The sequence below is a fragment of the Eschrichtius robustus genome, chromosome 15 (genome assembly GCF_028021215.1).
Source record: "Eschrichtius robustus isolate mEscRob2 chromosome 15, mEscRob2.pri, whole genome shotgun sequence".
Lineage (NCBI taxonomy): Eukaryota > Metazoa > Chordata > Mammalia > Artiodactyla > Eschrichtiidae > Eschrichtius > Eschrichtius robustus.
The window spans coordinates 86,467,258-86,478,893 of record NC_090838.1 but is presented as its reverse complement, the minus strand read 5'-3'; the positions used below and the strand labels follow the sequence as shown (position 1 = coordinate 86,478,893).

At 43.6% G+C, this 11,636-nt stretch overlaps 1 protein-coding gene across 7 annotated transcripts in view; it reads left to right on the top strand.

Annotated features, from left to right (window-relative positions):
• The first annotated feature begins 6,145 nt into the window (after nucleotides 1–6,145).
• KANSL3 (KAT8 regulatory NSL complex subunit 3) overlaps nucleotides 6,146–11,636 on the top strand; it is a 43,700-nt gene continuing 38,209 nt past the window's right edge. For 4 of the 7 annotated variants that reach the window (XM_068564134.1, XM_068564133.1, XM_068564131.1 and 1 more), the window contains exons 1-3: nucleotides 6,146–6,226; nucleotides 7,246–7,510; nucleotides 10,509–10,679. In XM_068564134.1, the coding sequence (XP_068420235.1) occupies nucleotides 7,296–7,510; nucleotides 10,509–10,679 (386 nt within the window). In that variant the 5' untranslated portion in view covers nucleotides 6,146–6,226; nucleotides 7,246–7,295. Of the gene's footprint in view, nucleotides 6,227–6,482; nucleotides 6,647–7,245; nucleotides 7,511–10,508; nucleotides 10,680–11,636 lie in introns of those variants that run through there. The other 3 variants (XM_068564137.1, XM_068564132.1, XM_068564135.1) reach the window with 3 other exon arrangements.

Below are 11,636 nucleotides of genomic sequence, written 5' to 3'. Positions count from 1 at the left end.
CTCTTCCATCTGCTTCCCTCCGTCCTTCTCTGGCAAAGCTTCCTTCTTGGAGCACCTTGGTCCAAGGCTTCTCCCAGGGCTCAGGGGGTGAGGAAGGTCCCGAGTCTGTTGCTTAGCAAGAGAGGTGATGTCACAAAGGTCGGTGGTTCTTGGGTGGTGGTTCTTGGTTCTGGAGAGGAATGAGGAGAATGGGAGGAAGAAGGAATCACAGGGTACAAAGCCAGTGGCTTGAGGTGACCAGGGCTGTAGAAACAAAACAATTTGGCCGAGCTTCATTTCCTCTTTCCGTTCTCTTTTCTCTCTCATTCTTACTGTCCTTCTGTTTTCAAGATCAGGTAGAAGGATAATATCTGCTCTTTATACAAGCAAGTTATCTGGAGTGAATCATTGCCAAAGTCACACAGTTTAGGTGAGAAAATAGAGAAGGGAGGTGAGCTGAGAAAAGAAATAAGGAAATCAAAGACGATTTCAGTGGTGTTTCAGAAGTCCTTTCTAATGTGGAAGCAAACATTTAGGCCTCCTTTTTTCTAAAGGAAACGTGAGTCTAGATATGAGTCTCTCTTTAACCAACAGAAACTAGCTTTCTCATCAATGAGCTCTTACGCCAGCTGGGTTTGTAAGGTTAAAGAAAAATCTCACTGACATATTATCTTGCTGTGGCATCTTTTTTTTTTTTAAGTATTTTTTTTTTTTTTTTTAAACAACAGCTCCTGTTTATTCTTTTATTCTTTTTATTTATTTATTTATTTATGGCTGTGTTGGGTCTTCGTTTCTGTGCGAGGGCTTTCTCCAGTTGCGGCGAGCGGGGGCCACTCTTCATCGCGGTGCGCGGGCCACTCACCATCGCGGCCTCTCTTGTTGCGGAGCACGGGCTCCAGACGCGCATGCTCAGTAGTTGTGGCTCACGGGCCAAGTCCGCTCCGCGGCATGTGGGATCTTCTCAGACCAGGGCTCGAACTCGTGCCCCCTGCATTGGCAGGCGGATTCTCAACCACTGCGCCACCAGGGAAGCCCTTGCTGTGGCATCTTAATTGCCCTCAAGGCCTCTCAGCATGAGGATGGAGCGGGGTCATCGCTTTTGTCCCTAAGCTTTTTCTGCTTTAGGGTTGAACATTATATAAATTATACCTTATCCAATAGTTAGCGTGAAAATTAATAGATGTTTTAAAAAAGTACATTAGTTGATGAAACAATTTAGCAATAAGCTTACTACCCGTTCTAAAACATGCATGGGTATGTTTTAGAGCAAAAAAAAACCAAAAAAACTGAATGTGTGATCTTGGTGTTAGGCCTGCTTTCAGCAGATTTAAAAAGTACTTCCTGACAGTTTTTCTTGAAATGTAAACACAACACAGTGCTTGTTGCTTTGTTAATAATTTTCCAAACTAAGCATGACACAAAAGGCAAACCCAGGAAAAAGAAGAGACCGATAGATTTGACCGCATAAAATTCAAGATCCTTGTACAGAAAAATATACCTTAAAAGGTATATCAAAGTAGGGAATATTTGCAACAGCTCTTACAATTCAATAAGAAAAAGATGAATACTCCAAAGGAAAATGGGGCAAAGCGTAGATTAGATGATTGTCCAAATGGACAAAAAAAAAAAAAAAAAAAAAAGATGTAAAAAAAATTCAGCCTGTTTAATAATCAAAGAAACACAATGAGAACTTCCCTGGTGGCGCAGTGGTTAAGAATCCGCCTGCCAATGCAGGGGACACGGGTTCAAGTACTGGTCCGGGAAGATCCCACATGCTGCAGAGCAACTAAGCCCCGGCACCACAACTACTGAGCCTGCACTCTAGAGCCAGTAAGCCATATCTACTGAAGCCCGTGTGCCTAGAGCCCATGCTCCACAACAAGAGAAGCCACCGCAGTGAGAAGCCCACGCACCACAACAAGAGTAGCCCCCGCTCACCGCAACTAGAGAAGAGCCCACGCACAGAAACGAAGACCCAATGCAGCCAAAAATAAATAAATAAATAAATAAATTTATTTTAAAAAAAAAGAGAAAGAAACGCAATGAGATACTGTTTATCACTTTGCCAAATTGGACTCAGAAGCCCAAAAAACAAAAAAGATGTTAAAAAAAATTCAACGTCCTTAATAAGCAAAGAAATACAAGATACCATTTATCACCTCCCAAATTGGCAAAGAATGAAAAAAATAATAAGCCTGGTGTGCTGAGGAAGGAAGAGGGGCAGAGAAAAGATACAAATCCATACACAGCACTGATCAGAGTATAAAGAGAAAAACAGCAGAACGAAGGCCCAAGATAAGTGCCAGGGAAAGAGAATTAAGCGTGGGGAGAGATGGACCAAAGGCTGCTCTTTTCCTGTCATCCTAATAGTAGTATTAACCTCTATATCTCTAAATAGCATATTTAAATAGCATCCCTTGAATTTTTCACTTTGAGACACTGTCTATCAAGTCATCTCTTTTATATCATCTCTCACTCCTTTCCCACCTCCTAGCTTCTCTCTCCCAAACTTCCCCCAGCTCATCACTTCTAGATATTATCTACTGCTGTTTATCACACCATGGCAGCTTTCTTACACCTGCCTTTCCTGCATCCTGTTCTCATAATTGTATCTCATTTGGGAGCCAAATCTATATTCAGTATTTTCATTTTTATAATAATGTATTTTTTTAAACCGCAGATCAAGTAGTACCCTCCAATTCCACATCCTTTCTTTTTTTTAAAATTAATTAATTAATTAATTAATTTTTGGCTGCGTTGGGTCGTCATTGCTGTGTGCAGGCTTTCTCTAGTTGCGGTGAGCGGGGGCTATTCTTCGTTGCGGTGTGCTGGCTTCTCATTGCGGTGGCTTGTCTTCTTGCAGAGCACGGGCTTAGTTGCTCATTGCTTAGTTGTTTCAGTAGTTGTGGCACGCGGGCTCAGTAGTTGTGGCTCGTAGGCTCTAGAGTACAGGCTCTAGCTGTGGCGCACGGGCTTAGTTGCTCTGCGGCATGTGGGATCTCCCCGGACCAGGGCTCGAACCCGTGTCCCCTGCATTGGCAGGCGGGTTCTTAACCACTGCGCCACCAGCGAAGTCCTCCTCATCCTTTCTAATACAACTTTGTGTTTTTCTGTAGTTTACAAATTGCTTCGTTTTTTCATTTGCTTGCTTTTCTTAAAAGTCTGACCAAATCTTCTAACATCCTTCAACAGCTCTGTGATCTCCTTTTAATACAATCTCCCCCAGGTTCAAATGCATCAGGTATTTTACCAGTTTTTTCATTTTCCCTGAGCCCTGGGGAGATCTCTCCTGGCCTCCTCTCCTCTCTAGTCTACACTGGTTGCTCCCCAGCCCTGTAGCACAGCTATCATCCTGGGGCTTCCCTTCTTCACCACCAGTTTTAGAATTCCCCCATTTGTCTCCTGTGTTGGACTCTGTTTCCCAGATCCCTTCCTCTTTCTTGAGTTACTCTCTCATCTTAGTGGAACACGATTTTCCATAGCTTTCTGAATTTTTTGAGTGTTTGTAGGTCTGCACATGTCTTTATTCCACCCTTGCACTTGACTGATAGTCTGGCTGGATGTATCAGTCAGGATGGGCTATGTTATGCTGAGGTAACAAACATCTCCAAAAATCTCAGTGTCTTAAAATAATAAAGCATTTTTTTAATAGCAGCTTTACTAAGATATAATTCACATACCATAAATTCAGTCTTTTAAACAGTACTGTTCAGGTTTTTAGTATATTCACAAGGTTGTGCAACTGTCCTCACTATCTAATTCCAGAACATTTCATCACCCTGAAAAGAAACCTCATATTCATTAGCAGTCTCTTCCCATTTCCCCCTTCCCATAGCCCCTGGAAACCATGAACCCACTTTGTCTCTATAGATTTGCTATTCTGACATTTCATATGAATGGAATCATATAATATGTGGCCTTTGTGTCTGGCTTCTTTCACTTAGCATAATGTTTTCAAGGTTCATCCGTTTTGTAACATGTATCAGTACAGTTGGTCGCCCCGAACCCATGGGTTCCACATCCATGGATTCAACCAACTGCAGATGGAAAATATTAAAAAACAAAAATTCCATAAAGTTCCCAGAAGCAAAACTTGAATTTTCTGTGCATCAGCAACTATTTACATAACATTTACTTTGTATTAGGAATTATAAGTAATCTAGAGATGATTTAAAGTATTTGGGAGGATGTGTGTAGGTTATATGCAAATACTACACTGTTTTATGTAAGGGACTTGAGCAGCTGTGGATTTTGGTATCCAAGGGGGGTCCTGGAACCAATCTGGATACCAAGTGACAACTTACATCATTCCCTTTTATGGGCTGATAAATCCATTGTATGGATATACCACATTTTATTTATCCATTCATCAGTTGATGGACATTTAGGTTGTTAACATTTTTGGGTTGTTATGAATAATGCTGTTGTGAACATTTGTGTACTTGTTATGTGTACATATGTTTTCAATTCTCTTGAGTATATATGTAGGAGTGGAATTGCTGGGTCATATGGTAACTCTATGCTTAACATTCTGAGGAGCTGCCAGCCTGTTTTCCAAAGAGGTCGCACCATCTTACCATCCAATCAGCGATGTACAAGGGTTTCAATTTCTCCATGTACTTGCCAACACTTTTATCACATTGTTTGTTGCCACCATTGATTTTTTAGACATCCTAGCGGGTGTGAAGTGGTAAAGATTTATTTTTCTTCTTGAACCATGTTTCTTGCCTTGGTGTCCCACTGTCAGTCAGTCAACCAACTGATCGGTCATCAGTCAGTCAATACAGGATCCATTCCCTATATCCTGGCTATGTTCTCTGAAGGATACAAAGAAGGTTAACATCCCCCACTTTAGGATCTACTGTCTCTTCACAAAACACAGAGGAAAGTTAACTCAAAGCAATCTATGGTCAGTACCAGAATTCTTACTGGGGCATCTGGGGCCTTTTAGGGTCTGAGTTATGTCTGCCTCTCCAACCTCGTCTCTCTCCACATATTGACCACTGCTTCCTAGCTACACTGCTCTTGCCACTTTTTTTTTTTTTTTTTTTTAATATTCTAAAGCTGTTTTCTGCCCCAGAGCCTTTGTCTTTGCTGTTCCTTCTCCTGGAGAGCTTCTCACCCAGCATCTACCATGTTACCGTATTCTCTTCCTTTGGTTTCAGCTTTAAGGTCACCTTCCCAGGGACACCCACCCCATCAACCAAGCCAAGGCTGGCTCGCTGTTCTATGTGCTCAGATCACCATCCACTTTTCCTTATTGCAGTAGGCATGGTGGGGAGTGGAGCTGTGAGGAGGTTCTGAAGCCAAGCTGCCTGGTTCCAGTTCTGCCTTTGATACTTACTAGCTGTGTAACCTTAGGCAAAATATTTGACTTCTATGGATATGACTATAATAGAACCTAGCATATAAAGTCACTGAGAGGATTAAATGAAGTAGGTTATTTACGTTACTTAGAACTTGATTGGCATTCTCTAAATACTAGCCCTTATTATCACAATTATAAATTAAAGTGTTTTTTTAATTGAAGTATAGTTGATTTACAATGCTGTGTTTGTTTCTGGTGTACAGCAAAGTGATTCAGTTATACACACACACACACACACACACACACACACATATATATGTATATATGTTCTTTTTCATATTCTTTTCCATTATAGTTTATTGAAAGATATTGAGTACAGTTCCCTGTGCTATACAGTAGGACCTTACTGTTTACCTATTTTATACATAGTAGTTTGTATCTGCTAATCCCAAACTCCTAATTTATCCCCCTCCCCGCTTTCCCCTTTGGTAACCATGAGTTTGTTTTCTAGGTCTGTAAATCTGTTTCTTAAATAGTTATTTACATAGATTTGAAAAGAACGCAACTATACTCCAATAAAAATTAATTAAAGAAAAGAAGTATGCCAGCCACCCAGCAAAGCAACAATGGGGGGAAGCGAGAACAGGAGCTGCAGGAGCCAGCCTCCTCCCTCGCCCTAGTTTTCTCTGCTGAAGATGCAAGGGGCCCGAACTCCGGACTCTGCGCTGTCTTGCCTTCGAGACCCGTTCGCGTTCTAGGCTCTTCTCTTCCCCCGCAGCTATATCCGTTCCGGGTTTTGCGGCTCACCGTCCCTCCCTTCCCGGGCTGTAATCCACTTCCGCGTTTTGTTCGGTGCCCGGGGCGCCGGGGCGCGGAGGCGGTAATGCGCAAGCGCATAGGAATCCGGCCCGGGCTGAGCGCGCGGCCGGAAGGTTGCGGGTGAGGAAAGGGTTGGCCCCGGCGGGGGTGGCGGGGGTGGCGGGCCCGGGGCGGGGGGCGGGGGGTCGAGGCCCGGGTTGGAGTGGGCGGGGGTCTCGGTGAGGACCTCCGGGCTCCCAGGGCGCGCGGGGACTGGGCGGCCTGGGTCGGACGGCCGTGTGGGGCCGGGGGCGGACTCGGGCCGCCGTGACGCGGGCGCTGAGCGGGGCCGGGGCGGGCGGGGGGCGGCTCCTCCTCGTCGCGAACTCTCGGTGACCTTGGTTGGCTAAGTCACTCCATCCCCCTGAACCTGCGCCTCCGTCTGTAAAGTGCGAATCACAAGCCCTGGCTACCAGCTGGGGCGGTTTTGAGGCTCGGTGGCTGGACCCCCGAAGGGTACCTGCAGTAGAGGGCGGTTCCCCAGGGACCACCCCGGCCTCGGTGAGGGAGAGGGGTCTTCCTTGCATGGCATTGTTACAGATTTTGGGGAGGAGCTCTCACCTGTATATTTTTAAAACTCCAGAGCATTATGAAGTCGTTGCAAAACTTTTGTTTAACACAAACAAGAGACGTCAAGGGCTTCCTTGAGGCCCACGTTGAGCAGCTGTTCCTGGGATGCTCACGCTCCTGCTGGAGACGGTTCTGGGAAGGTTTCGAGAATGGTTTGCAGCCGTAGAGACCCTTAGCTTCAGAATTATTAGTATTTGTAATTCCTGTTGTTTGCCAAAACCCGTCCCGCCCACGTGGGAAATTGGGGCGCTGGCCAAGCAAGTTTAGTATCTGCCTTGGTGAACATTGGAGTCCCTCGGCTTTGCAGTGGACCAAATTGTAGAGATTGAGGATGGAGGTGGTGCCATAGCCTTTTTTGGTGGTGGAGTGGGGTCTCAGGAACCCTCCCTACGTGGGCAAGGGTCTGTAGTGTGATGGATACTCAATGACGAATGCTAGAAGGGCACAAAAGTAAAAAGCCTGTTAGATGTTCTAGGTTGGAAGAAATTCCGAGCATTTGAATTGACTTAAACTGGAACTTTTCACTGCAGGTGACCAGCATGCAGATACCCGTTCTCTGACCTGCTGCCCCTCTTCTGACATGGCCCACCGCGGTGGGGAGAGGGACTTCCAGACGTCAGCGCGGCGCATGGGCACCTCGCTGCTCTTCCAGCTTTCGGTGCATGAGCGGGAGCTGGACCTGGTGTTTCTGGATCACAGCTATGCCAAGCCGTGGAGTGCCCACCCAGATGCCAGTAGTGCCCGCCCCACCCGCATGCTCTTTGTTACTCCCCGGAGGCAGCACGAAAGTACCATGTGAGTTTGGGCTCCTCTCCTAAGGGCGGCCATTGCCCTAACTGGGCAGTGATCAGATGGTTGGAGATTAGAGCGGATTTTACTATGGGAGATTGTAAAGGGGGGTGGGGCTTGGATGTTTAATTCAGGCGTCACTGTTAAACATCGTGAGGTTATCAGGCCTATATGTGGACATCTGCATTCACGACATCTAATGAGTTAGGAAAGCAAGATGTTCAAAGGAAAGCAAACAACCTGTTGCACTTAGATAACAGGACTTGTGTGGGAAGAGGAATTGAAGAGGATTATTTCAACTGTGAAGAAAAAGACTGAAGAGTTGACTTTTAAAAATTGCCACCTAGGATTAGACTCATTCCTTTAGTCCAGTGGTCTGGCTCCAACAGTGGCAGCAATAACCTTTTTATGGTAATTCGATTTGCTTTTCCTGGCTTCACCTGCAAAGTTGAGGAGCATATGCCCAAGACCTTGCTTTCTCTCTTAGCTTGTTACAGAACTGTCACCATGGGTTGATCTTAACCCTTCTTAGGTCTGGTTACATATTCAGCCCGTCTACATTACAGGGTAAGGACTTTTTAATAAACTTACCGTGTAATATGTGATACAATTACATTTGGCCTAAATAAACTCATTTAGCAGTTCTTTTGAGCTTTAAGGTGTTCTGATTACTGGTGTTTCAAGATTTGTTGATATATTTTATTTTGATGCTTAAATCATGCCCTTAATAATTTTATAAACTTTTATTGGGAAGAGGTTTTTTTGTTTGTTTGTTTTATTTAATCTGACCTGATGTTTAATCTTTCCTCTGGCACAGGTTTTAGGTTTCTTGGAGAATAGAGATCTTGTGTTTTGCTTTTTTAGATCCCCCAGTGAGCCTTAATGAGCTAGAAGTACCATGACGTGTGTGTTCAACACTTGTAGAATAGTCGTTTTTATTTCTTTTCCCAGTGAGGGCAGCATTTTGTTGGCCTACTTTGAATGTACAGGGCATGGGATCTGTGACTTTAGGGAATAATCCAGCATAATCCTGATGCTTCTGGCCTAGGGCATAACTAAAGAGCTCTTTTAAATAGAATTTGAAGTCTTTCTCTTAGTTATGTAATAGCTTCTTGATATTGAGACTCCTGTGTTCATATCTCATGATATTTTCTTAATGAGATTTTGTGGATTTGGTCATTTCAGTACTCAGGAAATTATTTCCTTTTATAGACTGGCTCCATATATTGGCCCTGAAAGTGGGAGTTCGGCATGTTTTAGGAGCTCTTTTTAGGCCATTGGGTCCAGAATGTGGTTGCAATGGGGGTGTAAGTGGGAGCTAAGGGAGAGGTTGGCTGAGGCCACCTCACGTAGGAATTTGATTCTAAGAGTTGGTAAGAAGTCATTGAAGGATTTTAAGCTAGAGATTGGATTTTTATTTGAAAAGATCATTCTGAATTTTTGTTGAATAGATTATAGTGCAGGAGTGGAATAGAGAAGACCTGCTAGGAGACCATTGCAGTGGTTGGGGCCAGAGATCACGAGCCTGATGGGGCAGGAATAGTACAGGTGGAGAAAAACGGTTGGCCTTGGGGTGTATTTTGTAGGTCGATCCAACGTGCCTTGCTATAGTGAATTGGAAAGAGTGGCCAGGGTTAAGGGGAAAGGCGAAATTAGGATGACTGATAGATTTCTGGCTTGAGCAGCTGGGTGGTGCCATGAGTTGGGGAAGGCTTGGGGAAGATATGGTTGGAATAGTGAAATCAGGAGTTCTATTTTAGGAATACAAGTCTAAGTATCTTGTCCCATGTCTGGTCCACAGAAGATAATCTGCTCTTTCACCCACCACCAAATCTAGCTGCACATTATTTCACTTCATTTCATAATGATGTAATTATTCCAGCCATTGGGAATGGAAACAATAACATCATTGAGGTCAAAAAGTTAAAGTGATGTTAGGTAGATAGCCAGTAGACCATTTTGATTGACATCGTATTTTGGGTGACAAAGTTGGTGCAGTGAAGGACCCTCGTGGCACTAGGATTTCTTTAACATTGTAAAATATGAAAGATCCTTTAGGTATCCACTTGTGTTTGTTTCTGTTGTAGGCTCCTTACAGAGTGAGTAAGCTAAGGTGTCTGCATTCCAGGTGATCTGTCTTAGACAATCATAGGCTTTTATAGCATATCATTAACTACCAGTTGACTTGCTAAGGAAAGGGCAAGTTTGTATGAATTTATTTAAAACTCTAGACCAACACCGCCCAACAGAACTCTGTAGTGATAGAAATGTTCTATATCCGTTCTGTCCAACATGGTAGCCTTAGGCAGATATGTCTGTTGAGCACTTGAAATGTGGCTTGTGTGACTGAGGAACTGAATTTTTAATTCTGTTTATTTATTTATTTAGGCCACGCTGCACAGCTTGCAGGATCTTAGTTTCCCAACCAGAGACTGAACCCAGGCCCTCGGCAGTGAAAGCGCAGAGTCCTAACCACTGGACCGCCAGGGAATTCCCTCTAATTTTTATTAATTTAAATAGTTCCACGTGGCTTATAGCTACTGTACTGGAAAGCACGTTTAGGCAATCAACTATATGCTTAGGGAATATATTTGTCCTTTTTAAAAAAATAGCTCTTTGTCATTTTTGCATAGGTTCATTTTAAAACGACTTTGTGTTCCCCCAGCACATACCAGCGTGTCAGAGGGCAGAGATCTAGACAAGTGTGGGAAAGATGACTTTGGATCATAATTTTCTTGTGGATATAATATGCTTATGCATACTTTAAAGCTGAATAGGGACTTCCCTGGCGGTCCAGTTGTTAAGACTCCCTGCTTCGAACGCAGGAGGCACGGGTTCGATCCCTGGTCGGGGAACTAAGATCCCACATGCCGCACGGCGCCACCAAAACAAATAAATAAAAGCTGATTATATTAAAGAGACATTTTTGGCAACCAGATGATCGTTAAATACCTGTGTTGTGTGAAGTACATGTGGCTGGTCCTATTTCCTCACTTCTTTACAGCGAGTCAGACGTCCCAATAGATGTGGAGACAGTCACATCAACCCCTGTGCCACTTTATGACAATCAGAAGGCACGCAGCGTGATGAATGAGTGTGAACGGCATGTCATCTTCGCCAGGACCGATGCGGATGCACCTCCCCCTCCAGAGGACTGGGAGGAGCATGTCAACAGGTAGGCTGCTTCTAAGAGGACTGGGCGTTACAGGGTTAATAGTCACCGCACTGTAAATATTTTGTATCATTTTCATTGAAGCATATTTATTAGGAGCTTATTTCATTTGCAGCCACATGAGTCAGAATGTTCTCCTGTCTCTGCATGATACCTCTCAGCTCGCTGTGCAGTGAGCTTCTTGGGAGGAGAGCTTGTGTCTCAGCCATCTTTCCATCCCTGACACCTAGGACATTGCCTGGCACATAGTAGGCATATAGTAAATGTTGATTGAATAAATAAATGAGTTAAATTTGATAGGTATGACTTGCTCTCTAGTGTATATAGTACATGTTATGTTATGTACTAACATACGTGTATGTCTGAGTTACCCAGACTGCTAGAAAAGAACCCTGTTAAATAAATGTCCATTTGTATGACACTGTATTTACATTGTCTGTAATTAGGGTAGTGAAAATGTTCTGGAGTCGTACGAAAAGCTAACAGATGTTTGATTTGAGTGGTTTTTAAAAATAGATTTGTAGTCTGTGGTTTTGGGGGAACACTTCTCCCCATTTTCATGAGTTTGCTGCCTAGTTTTATTCTCTTACAGCCTACTCACCGTGAGGACTCAACACTCCTCTTTAGGTCATTTGTTGTTTTTCATTTGGCAAACATTTATTTATCTTTTATTTATTACATAAAACTTCATGAAGATAAAATTTACATACCATACAATTCACCTATTTAATGTGTACAATCAGTGGTTTTTAGTATATTCATCACCACAGTCAATTTGATGAACATTTTCCTTAACCCCAAAAGAAACTCCATACCCATTCGCAGTCACTTCCCATTTCCTCCCAACCCCTCCAGCGCCTAGCAACCACCAGTCTACTTTCTGTCTCTCTAAATTTGCCTTTTCTGAACATTTTATATAGATGGAATCATACAGAATGTGGTCTTTTGTGACTGGATTCT